The sequence below is a fragment of the Atractosteus spatula genome, chromosome 17 (genome assembly GCF_055471065.1).
Source record: "Atractosteus spatula isolate fAtrSpa1 chromosome 17, fAtrSpa1.hap1, whole genome shotgun sequence".
Lineage (NCBI taxonomy): Eukaryota > Metazoa > Chordata > Actinopteri > Semionotiformes > Lepisosteidae > Atractosteus > Atractosteus spatula.
In genome coordinates, this window is record NC_142722.1 from 16,823,337 (window position 1) to 16,837,032 (window position 13,696).

Genomic DNA, 13,696 nt, shown 5'->3' on the forward strand with positions numbered 1-13,696 from the left:
TTTCTCCCATTCTGGTCAGGATATTTTTTGGGAAGTTTGTTAAATTCGTCTGAGTTGTCTTTACACATGTGACCCAGCGGAGAATAGCGGCCTGTTATGCCAAATCCACTAGATGGCGCTACCTCTTAGCTGGCGGCTCCTGTCAGGTGAGTTCAGCGTTCTGCGCATGGGCAGTAGGGACTCAGAAGCAGTGAGTTACCGTTAAAAGACCCCGAAATTACTAGGGAGTTGTAACGGTAAATACGGTGTTGTTGCCCTATTTACACCCTAAATACCCGCTATATAAATGCAATTATTGCTACTATCCATGCAGTCCTTCTCTCTGTTTGTAAATGTACCCAATTTCCCCAGCCTTTGTGATGCACAGGGTTTATTTTAGTTCAAAGGAATCCTGGGTCGTGGTTGTTTGCCTGTTGGCCACAGGGGGGCGCGTGTCTGCGGAGCAAGGGGGTGTGAGCAGAGTCGGGGAAGAGCGCAGTACACTCCCTCCACCACCACGCTGCCCTCCGCTGTCTGCGCCCTGAGCTCCGTCACTCTCCCACTCTTCTGATTCACCGCAGGTGCCGAGCCGGTCACCTTCGTCTTCTTGGGCTGCGGCTCCTCCTCCTCGCTGTTCTCTGCCTGGGGGGGGGGGCTCTCTTGCGCTGGCTCCCTGCGGGCGTTGCCTGCTTTGCTGTGCTCTGTGCGGCGGAGGGAGAAGAGGGGAGAAGGGCTCATACAAGGCTCATACCTCTTTGCTCGGGAGCCGACAGCAGCTGGCCGTCAGCGGGAACGCTCCCCCTCTGCATGAGCAGGCTCGTACTCAGCTTGTACGCCGCAGTGTGTCAGAGCCGTCACAATCACCTACAACACATACTTCTTACACACCCAAGGAGCACTCAGTAAATCTGATGTGCTTTTGCGGTTTCGATTATCCAGAGCTGTTTTTGACATATTCGGTATTTTGTGTGTGACCCAGGGTGAATAGCGGCCTGTTATGCCAAATCCACTAGATGGCGCTACCTCTTAGCTGGCGGCTCCTGTCAGGTGAGTTCAGCGTTCTGCGCATGGGCAGTAGGGACTCAGAAGCAGTGAGTTACCGTTAAAAGACCCCGAAATTACTAGGGAGTTGTAACGGTAAATACGGTGTTGTTGCCCTATTTACCCCCTAAATGAGTATAAAGGGGCACTTCATAGGATTGAGACAAGAGTAGCGAGATGGATATTAGATTTTAACGGAGTACACTGAGGCGGTAGCCAGTTTTTAGACAACTACTCGGGCTGGGGATATCTGTTTATTGATTTGTAAGTAATGGGTTTCACATGCTCCTTGTATTTTCTGTTCCTTCGTTCTTTACAGAGATTTATGTTTAGCACCGTTTGTTAAGTGTACGCAATTGTAAGTATGATACTAATTATGGTCGTAATGTAGTTCTCAGGGAGGGCTGAGAGGTGACCCGCGCAGCCTGGGAGCGGCTTATTTCTGCCCGCGCTGCGTGGTGAGTTGTTTGAACTTCAACTGTGATGTAATTTATTTATTTTTTTGTTGTTCAGTGTAGATGCGTTTCTGTAATGGTCAGATGGAATGTAAAAAACTGTAAAACTAAACATGTTTTCTTTGTTTTCCCCTCTGCGTGAAAGAACCACTGCCGTATTGTGTGTATATAAAAATATTGTTATATGTCATTTCTTTTGTTATTTTATTTTTGTTTTTTAAACTAAGAACAGATCAGACCACATACTCACCTAGAAATAAAGAACCCCAAAATTATATTGGTGTCCTGTGCTGATTATTCTTTGCCAGGCTACACAATTTTGGTACCAGGAGTGGGGTTTCTGATAGTCTGGGGGTTCTGACTCTCACAGTAAAGCGGTGGTGCATAAAATACGGTAGTGGTGAAGACAGCTGTCCAAGGAGGCTGATAACGGACGGAGAAGGCCAGGTCCAGAGGTCCAGTGGCCAGTGTGCTGGGAACCAGACGACACCAACGGCCAGTGGAGGACGTCTTCTTGTCTCTTCAGACTCATCTGCTGAACTGTGGTATTCCAAGATTGATGTTTGCACAGAGACTGTGTTTGTGAACAGTTCCCAAAATGTCAGGTGATGACAGGGATGATGGTGCAGCAGTTGATGGTCGTGTAGTTACGGAGAATGGTAATGGTGACAACCTCCATGACTTGAGGTCTCAAGTAGAAGACCTAGTTAGAAAATATGACCAAGCCATGGCCACTATTGCTGCACTGGGTCCTGAACCAAAACGTTCATATGTGTATGTACCTAGAGAACGTAATGTACAGCCTTTTAGTGGTGATATAACTAAAGATGGTTGCTCCGTTGACGAGTTTATCGAAGAAGTTGAACGAGTAATCAGAGCCAGGGAACAGACTCCTGCTGAGCAGTATGACCTTGTGTTATCATTGTTGAAGGGTCCGGCCCTAGAAGAAGTACGTTTACGTATGGGTGGTGAATCTAGACAGGTCAGTGATATATTCAGTTACCTCAGACATGCTTTCAGGGAGAAGCGCAGTGTTTCCCAACTGTTGCAAGCCTTTTATGGCTGTAAGCAAAGGGAGGGGGAAGATCTTTGCAATTACTCTCATTCTCTCTCTCGCATGCTCGGCGCTGTGTTAAAGGTATCGCCTGATGTAGTGTCGGATGAGAAGCGAGCTATCCGAGATCAGTTCATAGAGGGGGTTAGGGATTTATCTCTATCGCCCAGGACGCTGCAACACTGCTGCTGATGCCCTCTCTAGGCAGCCATTTGCAGGGGAGCCTGAACCTGACCCTGATGATGTCGAATATGATGATTGTGTGGCTATCTGTAATGTTGTCAGCAGAGGCACACCCCTGGAGCCAGATTTGGTGGCAGCCGGTATGAAATGCTGCAAAATAAGACAGATCCGTGTTTTGGAAGCGGGAGTGGATTGTGATAACTTGAACAAGTCACAGAGTAACACCCAAACTTTCCCAGGGTATACAAAGAAGGAGCTCCGTCGGTTTCAAGATGCTGATCCCTCTCTCAGTGCTTTCCGGATGTTCTGGAATAAGTAGAGAAAACCAGGGAATAAGGAGAGATCAAAGTTGCCTAAATCTACCTTGTCTTTGTTGAAACAGTGGCACCGGGTGCGAGAGCTTGATGGGCTATTGTACAGGGTGATCGAAGATCCTCATGTTGGTGAATGTTTCCAACTCCTCCTGCCTGATTGTATGAAAGATCAAATATTGGAAAGTGTACATGACCAGATGGGTCATCAAGGAATTGAACGCACTCAGAATCTGTTGAGACAGAGATGCTTTTGGGTGGGCATGTATAATGATGTGGAACAGTGGGTCAAGAAGTGTCAATGGTGTATCCTGACCAAAATGCCACAGCCAAAAATCCAGGCACCCATCAAACCATTTATAGCTACTAGGCCTTTAGAGGTTGTCGCTGTCGACTACACGGTCCTCGAGCCAGCCTCTGATGGGCGGGAGAACGTGTTGGTAGTTACTGACGTGTTTACCAAGTTTACACAGGCTTTCCCGACTCGTGATCAGAAGGCAGACACTACAGCAAAAGTCCTCCTGAAAGAATGGTTTATGAAATTTGTATGCCCTGAAAGGTTGCATCGTGACCAGGGAAAAACCTTTGAGAGTCAGGTAGTTGCAGAGCTGTGTAAACTTTACGGAGTGAAGAAAACACGCACCAGTCCTTTCCATCCTCAAGGAAACCCACACTGTGAACGGTTCAACAGGACCCTACATGACCTTTTACGCACGTTGCCTCCTGAGAAGAAGCGCCGTTGGCCAGAACATCTGCCGGAGTTAGTCTATGCCTACAATGTGACACCTCACGCTAGTACGGGATATTCGCCTTACTTCCTTCTGTACGGAGTGCATCCTCACTTACCTGTTGATGCGTTACTGGGCCAGGAGGAGGTGCTGGATAAAAGACATGATTGGCTGGTGGTCCACCAGGAACGGTTGAACGAAGCACATGCCCGAGCTAAAGAGTACGCAGAACAAAAAGCTGCGGAAAGAGTTGCACTGCAAGAAGACAAAGTGTTCTTTCCCCCAGTCAGTGTAGGTCAGCTGGTTTATCTGAGACACAGACCGTTGGGCAGAAATAAGATACAGGATGCTTGGGGACCTACTGTGTATAGGGTGGTAGAGGTGCAGGGTACGACACACGCAGTGGAACCATTGGAAGGTGGTCCTATAAAGCGGGTACACAGGGTTAATTTAAGGCCATGTGTGGGCCCTGTCCCAGCCCCCAGGTGTGTTAGAAACCAGTCCCCCACAGGAACGTCTGTTAGTACCCTTTCAGAGTCTCCGCCAGAGTTTGTAGTGTTGGAGGAGGTTTCGCTTCCAAGATTAACTCGGGAGGTGTTCCCTGAGTCATTAGATGTTGCTAGTGATGAGGATCTCTGTGGTAGTGAATCAGAAGTGTTCTCTGAGCCTCTTAGGTTTGAACCTGCTCCTGAATCTACAGGTGCTGTGCAGGTTAGGACTGAGGCTGACACCGAGCCTTCTAGGGCTGAGCCTACTACCAGCTTCTCTCCTTGTGACCGTGTAGTAAATGTACCTACTCCTGTTCCACGCAGAAGTCGTAGGGCCAATGCTGGGGTGCACACTAATCCTTTTCATGAACCCAAGTCTGTCTGTAATGCGATCTCCTTAACTCCAGAAGTCTTTTCCCAGATGATGGCAAACTTAAGTGCTGTCCTTTTTAGGGAGGCAGTCAAGGGGGTGAAGGGTTGATAGTCACCGGGACGTTGACTATGCAGCAGGGAAGCCTGGCAAAGAATAATCAGCACAGGACACCAATATAATTTTGGGGTTCTTTATTTCTAGGTGAGTATGTGGTCTGATCTGTGCTCCTTGGGTGTGTAAGAAGTATGTGTTGTAGGTGATTGTGACGGCTCTGACACACTGCGGCGTACAAGCTGAGTACGAGCCTGCTCATGCAGAGGGGGAGCGTTCCCGCTGACGGCCAGCTGCTGTCGGCTCCCGAGCAAAGAGGTATGAGCCTTGAATGAGCCCTTCTCCCCTCTTCTCCCTCCGCCGCACAGAGCACAGCAAAGCAGGCAACGCCCGCAGGGAGCCAGCGCAAGAGAGGCCCCCCCCAGGCAGAGAACAGCGAGGAGGAGGAGGAGCCGCAGCCCAAGAAGACGAAGGTGACCGGCTCGGCACCTGCGGTGAATCAGAAGAGTGGGAGAGTGACGGAGCTCAGGGCGCAGACAGCGGAGGGCAGCGTGGTGGTGGAGGGAGTGTACTGCGCTCTTCCCCGACTCTGCTCACACCCCCTTGCTCCGCAGACACGCGCCCCCCTGTGGCCAACAGGCAAACAACCACGACCCAGGATTCCTTTGAACTAAAATAAACCCTGTGCATCACAAAGGCTGGGGAAATTGGGTACATTTACAAACAGAGAGAAGGACTGCATGGATAGTAGCAATAATTGCATTTATATAGCGATTTACATGTTTCCAGGAAACCCACTTTATCACCCACTGAAGTGCTGCACCTTCTTGGGTGATGCCTCTCGCCCTTTTTCAACACTATGCGGCAGATCAGGTAGAGATATGAGAACTCCCTTCTGTGGCATTAAGGGGGTGTTTTAAGACTAAAGACTAAATTAAGAACACAAGATGACAGACTTTGGGCAAAGGAGCCCAGTCGTTGTTTGGTTTTAACTGGACTTTTGCTTAGTTTTCACCTGTGTCTTTTGAGGTGTGTTTCACTGTTCATTCTGATGGATTTATGGAAATGGTTGAAAGCCAGAGTGAAATTTAGCTAGGACATCACGGGTAGCATCCCTGCTTTTAAGCACAGTGCCTCTGCATCTTTAATGACCAGCTCGTCGGGATGTCTGCTTAATATCTCATCTGAACGATGGACTTTCCTGCAGCGCGGTGTGCTTAACCAATGGAAATGTTAAAGGCGTCGCAGTTGGACCTTGAATAATGATAATATTATATCAACGTGGGGAAGGTGAGGGCCTGAGGTTTCTGCACATCCCTAAGCTCCCCTGTCTGTTCTGGTGGCGGGTGTTGTACTGGACTGCCCCTTCTCCGGAGTCACGTGCGATGTGCTGTCCTTGAATCTGCAGAGCGCTGGGAAGCAGATGCCTGGCTCCAGACGGAGGACACTCCCTCCTGCTGAGAGCACGGAGGAGGAGGAGGAGGAGGAAGAAGAGAAAAGGCCAAGCTCTGGCAAAAACAGGCTGGCGGCTGCAATTGCGCCCCAGGTGTTCAGAGCAGCGGCCGAGCCAAGCGCTCGGAGAGCCCAGAGCAGTGTGGTGGTGGAGGTACGCTGATCCCCCGACGGGGCGCGGTTCCGAAAAGCCCTCTAGGCGGTAGCCTCCTTCCCCCAGCACAGACAGGCGGCGGTGTCTGGTCTCAGTCGCTGCAGCAGAGCCTGGCGTGTGGCTCGTCCTGCAGCCCTCTCTCTGGCAGGCAAGGCCCGCAATTCTGCAGTTCTGTGGGTCTCAAGCTGACGTCATGCGATACTGGAAACGTGGACGCGCTATCGCAGTTTTTTAGCCAAGATTGGCAATGATGTCGGTAGCTAAAACATTTCTGTTACAGCTTGGTGCACCTGACACTTTCCGTGTCTAGAGGTGATGACATTTTATAGCTTTGCTTCGCAAATTTTCCTTTGTGATGATGACTCCTTATGATGAACCACTGCCTTTTGCCAAAATGATGTACTATACAGCAGTAAAAAAAACATAAAGCCAGAAAGAAAAGATCTAGTTGGCTGTGGCAATTGTTTTGGGGAGCAAAACATCCCAAATACTACACATCCGGCACTACACATGCATCCGGCGCCCTGATAAATTATCTAGATATGATAAAGGTTCTTGGTATTCATACATCTGAGTATCCAGATTGTGGTGTATTTAGATAAAGAATTTGATGAATTCTTTGTGCTGGTGAGAGAACGCCAGCTTTCGCTTTCTCTAGCACGCGGTGTCCTATCCGAGCTCTGAGCTCTTGGTTATTTAATTGAACCTGAAGTTTAAACTAATTGAAGCTTTTGATGCATTTCTGTTCTTGAACGTCGGAAGATGGTAAGAACAAAAACAAAAGTAACTTGAAACCTGTACCCATTTGGAGTGCATTTAAAGGCATTTTTTAGCCCTCCTCTCCTCGTAGTCGACAGGATCTGATGAACCAAATTATTACCTTCACTTAGGGTTCAGTTAAGCAGCTGGAGAGCTCATCTGGAGTGGAAACCTGGAGGCTCTGGGGCTACGGTGGGGAAAGATTTGCTCTGGCGTTTGAGACATCAGCTAGTGGTTTCATTTCCAGAGCCAGACCCTGCTGTGCTTAATGCCAGGCTTGTCTCTTGTGTTGGCAGATCACGGACAGCAATGAAGAGGAAGAAGAAGCAGGAGTGGATCTCAAGGCAGCAAAGAAAGGTGAGCAGCTCTAGAGAGCTGTAGGAATCCACAGGAGGAATGTTAAGACACTGCAGCCCAGCCAGTGGGAGAGCCTGGCCAGAGTGACTCAGACCAGTAAACCTTTGCTTTAACTGAACATTAGATAGTGTAACATGTTCTTGTACAGCATACTTTTAAATAGATTTAAAAGCCATGAATGGCAATGGAGCAGGTAAAGGGTGGGCAAATTGCTCATGGTGGGTCTTGTTTGTGTTTCAGATGCTTTAACAATTTTTTTTAATACTCGTACGTTTTAAAAAGTAAATTCTAAAATAATGCTAACCATGTAAAAAAATAATCTGTAAGATGCATACATAATAAAACAAGGTAAAAATAAATACTACATAGATTTAAAATTCAGGAATACCAATGGAGCCCTAATGACAATAATAAACTTTATTTTATATCACTCCCTTACAATTGGCTTGTCAAAGCGCTTTACAGAAAAACAATGAGAGGAAAAGCAGAATTACACAAGCTACAATGAGGGATTAGAATACAGCAAAGGGGCACACAGAGCCTAGTTAAATAAAAGCCCTTCTACATCAGTTGCTTACACGGGTGTTAGTTGCGTGTTGTATATGTATTTTTTGTCATAGCATATTTTGAGAAAAAAATGAAAAAAAAACATTCATGATTAAGCAGACATTTGGCAATAACAGACACCTCTTCTCATTTATTAGCCCACTGAGCTGAGGGTGTACTGTAATATAAGAATTCTGCCTCCACTGCGGCATCCTCGTTTGGACCGTGCGTGATTGTGCTCGCAGAGGTGAAGGGCGCGAGTCATTGCAGGGTCGCTCTTTCAGGCCGCCTACAGTGTCCCCTTTGTCTGCTGATAGAGGCTTACTAGTGGAAGTGAAGGTGAACAAGGAGTGGTTCACCGGCCGCGTCTCGTCTGTGCAAGCTGGCAAGCAGGGCGTTCTCTGGAAAGTGAAGTTTGACTACGTGCCCACTGCCATCACCCCTCGTAGCAGGTGGTAAGTATCCTTTTCCCTTCGGGAAGGCTTTCCCGAGTTCCTTACAATATGGTTGGAGTAAACCAGCAGGTAGACGGATAACGGTGTTGGATTGCCATCTCCGATTTCAGGGATTTCTTCAAGGTTTTTCTGCAGAGCACTGGTTCACAGTAGGGGAAATGGTAAAAAATGACCTGTTCCGAGGTTAACCCTGAAATATTTGAACCCTGCTGCGGAACGTTTTGGAGGCCACGCACACAAAGCAATGCATTGTCACTTCACACAAATAGAAGCAGCAGGCAATGGTGTGGAGTTTATTCTCATGGCACACTTTCTTTGACCTTTTTGCACATTTGGGCAAGAGCTTCTTTGAATAATTGAATTCTTTCCATTTCTATAAAATAGTCATGCTGGTTACATTAATCAAGGTCTTTTTGACAAGGGTAATGTAAGCAACACAGTGCTTTCTGTAATATGTCCATAACAATTACTAATCCAGTTGGAAAGGTTTTAGAATAACCTGATATTCTAGTTTTCTGTGGTGTACAGATGAGCTGTACGTGAAAAGTGATTTAAACATGCTGCCATGTTGAGGCTAGATATGCAACCACGATCCTGAGGATAGGCAACGCTGATCTAGCTGATCCTGCTCGCCAGGCGTTGATCGGCAACCCTGAGCCTGCTCACTAGGAATTGTCTAAGGCAAGGTGCAATTGGTGGACAGACAATTTTCAATAAAACGGAACGTGTCTTGGCGGCAGCAACAGCACAACTGTCTTGAATGTACTTGAGCTGCCTGCCTTCCAAAGCGGGGTATGAAATAGCCAAAGAAAAGAAGTGGTTACCAGTCCTCCAGAGCCCAGGGATGTTGTCCGTGATGCTGCTGCCCTTCTCACGGTCTTGCTGGCAGGGTGCTGAAGGGCAGTGATGATGTGCGGCTGATGCGTCCTCCAACGCCCGAGTCCCAGAGTCCCAACACCTTGGAGGACATGGAGAAGGAGGAAGGAGCCCCCACCCGAATGGAGCCCGACACCACCCAGCCCACGGCCAGCCGGGAAGTCATCGAGAGCCTGGTTGTGAGGATGAGGTAGGCCAGGGGCTGAGTAACGGGCTGCGGAGAGGGTATCCGACCGATCCCGGGGCTTCCGGACCTCTGTGGCATCCTCCCCTTTTCTAACCACTTTATCATCAGGGTCACAGGGCAGCTGGGGCCTATTTTGGCAGGCAGCAGGCAAAAGGTAGGGTACAGTCTGGACCCAGTCCATCGCAGGACACACACAGACACACACTCACACCAGGGCCAGTTGACCTACCAGTATGTCTCTGGACTGCGGGAGGAAAACCATGCAAACACTGGGAGAACATACAAACTCCACGCAGACAGCACTGTAGGAATTAAACCGGGGCAGCAATGCTAATGATAACCACGGAACAAGTAAAGGTTTATTCCATTCTTTACTTGTTCCATTGCAGCCTAAGCATGCTGTTGTAGCACCCTACTTGAAAGAATGATAACCATGCTGCCCCTTCAGCGGTTTTTTATTCCTTTTATCCCCATCCGATTTGGAAGTGCCAGTAGTAATTTCTGCACTGTGCAGGACCCATGAGGAAGGACACGCTTGTTCCTCTGACGCGCTCGTCCCTCGAGCGGGCCACCTTGTGGCACGAGGCACAGGGCCTTAAGGGAGAGGGCTAGTGCACATTGCCTCCCTGACTAACATCACCGCCGGCTTGCAGCTTCCCATCGCTGGAGGCGCTGATCCGCGGAGAGATTCTTCTCCGCCTCACCACGACGCCTGAATCGTCTGCACTCGGAGCATCTCTCTGTACCGGTTCAGCTGTGCAGGAGTGTCTGGCTCCCGTATATATAGAGATGTACAGGGCGATTGCAAAGTTAGTTCGCCTCTTCAAACACAGTTACCCTGCAGACTGTTCTGTGAAGCCTTGGTATTTCATACACCTACAAATGAGACCACTGGGGACTCGTGTTCTCAGGTAATCCACATTTTTTCAATGGACAAGTGAAAAGTGCTCTGATTATTCCAAGTTCGGAGAACCAAGTGTTTATGTACTTTTCCTTCAGTCTTCTCCATAGCATATTAATATCTTTCCTGTACTTTAAAGATTCTTATGGTTGCAGACACAATTCTGTAACATATTTCCCTTTGCCTTAATCCTTCCAGGATGTTGCTACGGTACTTTTTCCCTCCGGATTTCCAGATCCCTAAGGATGATGTCAACACCATGACTGCAGAGGAGCTGGTGGCTTTCCCAATGGTAGGGAGCACTCTGGGATTGAGCAGAGAGCCTGCTGACACGAGGCTGCCGTTAGATAACCATTCATCAACAGGGCATGGGGGGACGTCCAGGGTTCACCAGGGAACACTGGAAGACAGAATTGTTGGTTATATAATTGACTAGCGGTTATTACACCTTCTTACATATTCTAAATATGAAAACTCTAGAAAGTTGAATTTAACACATAAATATTTGTGTTTGTGAGGAAATTGTAAGCATAAGTTAGATATTATATCTTAATACGCGACGGTCTCGGGTGGGGCAGCTGGGCTGACGCCTGCGCCGTGCCCTGCCTCCACAGAAGGAGTATTTCCAGCAGTACGAGCTGGGGCTGCAGACGCTGTGCAATTCCTACCAGAGCCACGCAGACGCGCGGGCCCGGGCCGTGGTGGAGAAGAGCAACAGCGCCGAAGCCAGGCTCCGCGAGACGGAGGAGAAGCTGCAGAAACTGCGCACCAACATCGTGGCTCTGCTGCAGAAAGTGCAGGAGGTGAGAGCAGCGCTGCAGCCAGGGCTGGGCTCCCACGCGCTGTTCACTCGCTGCCTGGACACGGGACAGCTCGTAAGAATTATCAGGCCACTGCTGGGAAAGTGGCACCCACTGTATCCAAGGTTTAGACCTATTCAGTTGGCGTGAAGCACCTTGGATATATCTTTCAGGCTGTCCAGCTGAATTACCTTGCTGGGGCAAATGCTACTGCTTTTAAAGTAAATAATAGTTTTATTTTCTTTGTTCATCGAATGTTGTTAGCAAGCACACGTTTCTGAAATCCCTAAAGGTTATTTTCTCCCTTTACGAGACGCACCAGACTGTACTCTTGACTGTCAGATCCGATACTTTTGTTTGGAAGTGACTCTTTTCACTTCACATTACGAATTCAAATGTAGATTTTCAGCAGTTCCGCTATAATTTTTGGCTGCATTGTGCCGAATAGCAGGCACCACAGCTTTGGCTTAATTTAATCCTCTACCTTGCGGGACATCGATATCAACACGGATGATGAGCTGGACGCCTACATTGAAGATCTGCTTACTAAGGGAGATTAAGAGACGCCTACTTCTTACGTCAGCCAAAGGGACTGATCACAGACAGCATAGCTGGCTTGGGCCCGTTCACCCTGTTCCACTTCCTGGAGTCGTCTGTTCTTCTCTTACATTGTTCTGCATTCCTAGAGACCAAGGCGTTTGTGGGCAGTGGCACTGGAGGGTCCAGGAGAAGGGGGCATCGCAGTGGTGGGTCAGTGGCTGGTTGCAGCAGCACTTTGGAAGCAAAGGAGCAGAAAGACTGCTTTTTTTTTTGCAGAAGCTCTCTCCTGCAGGGAACAGGGCTGGCACCACCCTCCCTGTGTGGGCAGTGCTCACCAACCCACCCCGAGCCTGAAAGCGAATCTGCTTTCGCTAATCTGTGGCTAAGCGGGGATGGAGGAATAACGCTAAATGGCATTAATTGTACCAAGGTAACAAAAACTACACTGCATTCAACTTTTAAGGACAGCCAATTGAAAGGGCAGAGGAGGCTGGAGGATGCTGTTTGGTTGTGGACCAAAGTAGCCTACGGAGATTGAGCTGAGCTGGGAGAACCGTCTTCTGCTTCCAAAGAAACTAAGATACCTTGCCTGGATGGCTGTGGTGTTCTCCTGGACCCAGGGAAAATGTGACTTTTACAGCTGAGCTCCAGTCTGTTAACATATTTCTGTTGGACGACTGTTTATGAAAAGCGCATCACCTTCCCCACCGTTTTTAAATTCCTAATTTTTAGTTATCACAGTTCAAAATTTCTACATTTTACCTAAAATAACGTAAGCTTTCTTTGGACTGTTTGTTGTTGTCTGTGACAACTTCACGTCAGGTCTTGCTCAGACTAAAGCTAAACCAGTAATGACCATTGTCAGAAAGTCACTATCGCACTCCCATTGTTGCATCTGCTGTTAAAAAAACAGATTTTCAAAGTAAGGTAAGACTGCTTTGTATATACCACAGGGTTTTTAAATAGCCATACAAAAACAGAGCAGGTAATAACTGCGAACTAATCATTCTGGATTTTTTCCAACTGTAGCTGATTTCAAGGATGTTAGCCATCATAGTCTACTGTGATGATGTGCATAAGATAACAGGGTTTCTTTGAGGCTGTCGTCTTGTGAAATACCATCTGTACTCTGATTTTTATTCTTGATGCAGTCACCTGTTCTCCAAATTAAATCCAAACTTTTAACTAAATGCAGGGTGCAATTTCCCGCTGGTTTTTTGACTGCTGTTTTCCGTTTGTCAGAAGCTTTTACTCCTCACTGCGGAAAGCAGCCTTCGATCTAGATGGGGAAATGTCTGTGAACAGGTGGATTGAAGTCTGGGTTTAATACAGGAAACTTCTACACAGTTTTGTGCTATAAATCCACTTGCAGATGAAAGGATCATTGTTAGTTTCCCAGCTTTAAATTATAGTTTTTCTAGCTACGTTTGAGCCCAGCAGGATCAGATTTTGCTCTTTTGGGGTCTGTTAAAGGCACAAGAAATAGTGCCACAATTGTTCCCTTAACAAGATTAGAGCATGTATATGAATAGGTCAGGAAATAATACTATCTGTAAAGTGTAAACTGTATAACTAGTGTTAACAGTCCATCTTTGTTGTTGCCTGTTCTCAGTTTTGATTACAGCCTGTTAACCGTTGTAATCCAGCCTGATTGACCCATATACGTTTCTTGGGTTCTGTGATTTGCAGCCTGAACAGTCTGCCTGCTGGGATCTGTTAACTGTCCATGTTCATGTTGAGAGGACAGTTCAACACCTTCAAAAGAAATACAGTTTATCAACCAAAAGTGTGGGCTACCTCCACAGGGATGCCCTCAAGCCAAAGTGTTTACTGGATTATCAGTATAATGTTTTTATTTCAGTCCAATCTGATTAATACACCAAATTCCAACTCATGGTTGTGTTCAACACATTGAAGGAGGATCATTTCAATTTCAGATTACCCAGAAACAGGCTAATGTGCGTACAGTTCAGTATACAATTTTTTCTGATCCTCTGCCTTCTCTG

At 47.5% G+C, this 13,696-nt stretch overlaps 1 protein-coding gene across 11 annotated transcripts; it reads left to right on the forward strand.

Moving 5' to 3' along the window:
* The first annotated feature begins 1,037 nt into the window (after nucleotides 1-1,037).
* LOC148819226 (ATPase MORC2A-like) lies at nucleotides 1,038-12,880 on the forward strand. Of its 11 annotated transcripts, XM_088935394.1 has the most exons (8): nucleotides 1,038-1,284; nucleotides 1,412-1,478; nucleotides 5,032-5,953; nucleotides 7,325-7,385; nucleotides 8,249-8,386; nucleotides 9,276-9,452; nucleotides 10,549-10,642; nucleotides 10,965-12,880. In XM_088935394.1, the coding sequence occupies exons 6-8, from the start codon at nucleotides 9,307-9,309 to the stop codon at nucleotides 11,298-11,300; spliced, it is 576 nt and encodes a 191-aa protein (XP_088791520.1). In that variant the 5' UTR covers nucleotides 1,038-1,284; nucleotides 1,412-1,478; nucleotides 5,032-5,953; nucleotides 7,325-7,385; nucleotides 8,249-8,386; nucleotides 9,276-9,306; the 3' UTR covers nucleotides 11,301-12,880. The 11 variants fall into 11 exon arrangements, with proteins under 11 accessions (XP_088791520.1, XP_088791517.1, XP_088791514.1 ...); XM_088935391.1 differs by lacking the exon at nucleotides 5,032-5,953 and adding an exon at nucleotides 4,869-4,981 and having other exon boundaries at nucleotides 1,038-2,020; XM_088935388.1 differs by having other exon boundaries at nucleotides 1,038-2,020.
* The last annotated feature ends 816 nt before the right edge of the window (nucleotides 12,881-13,696 follow it).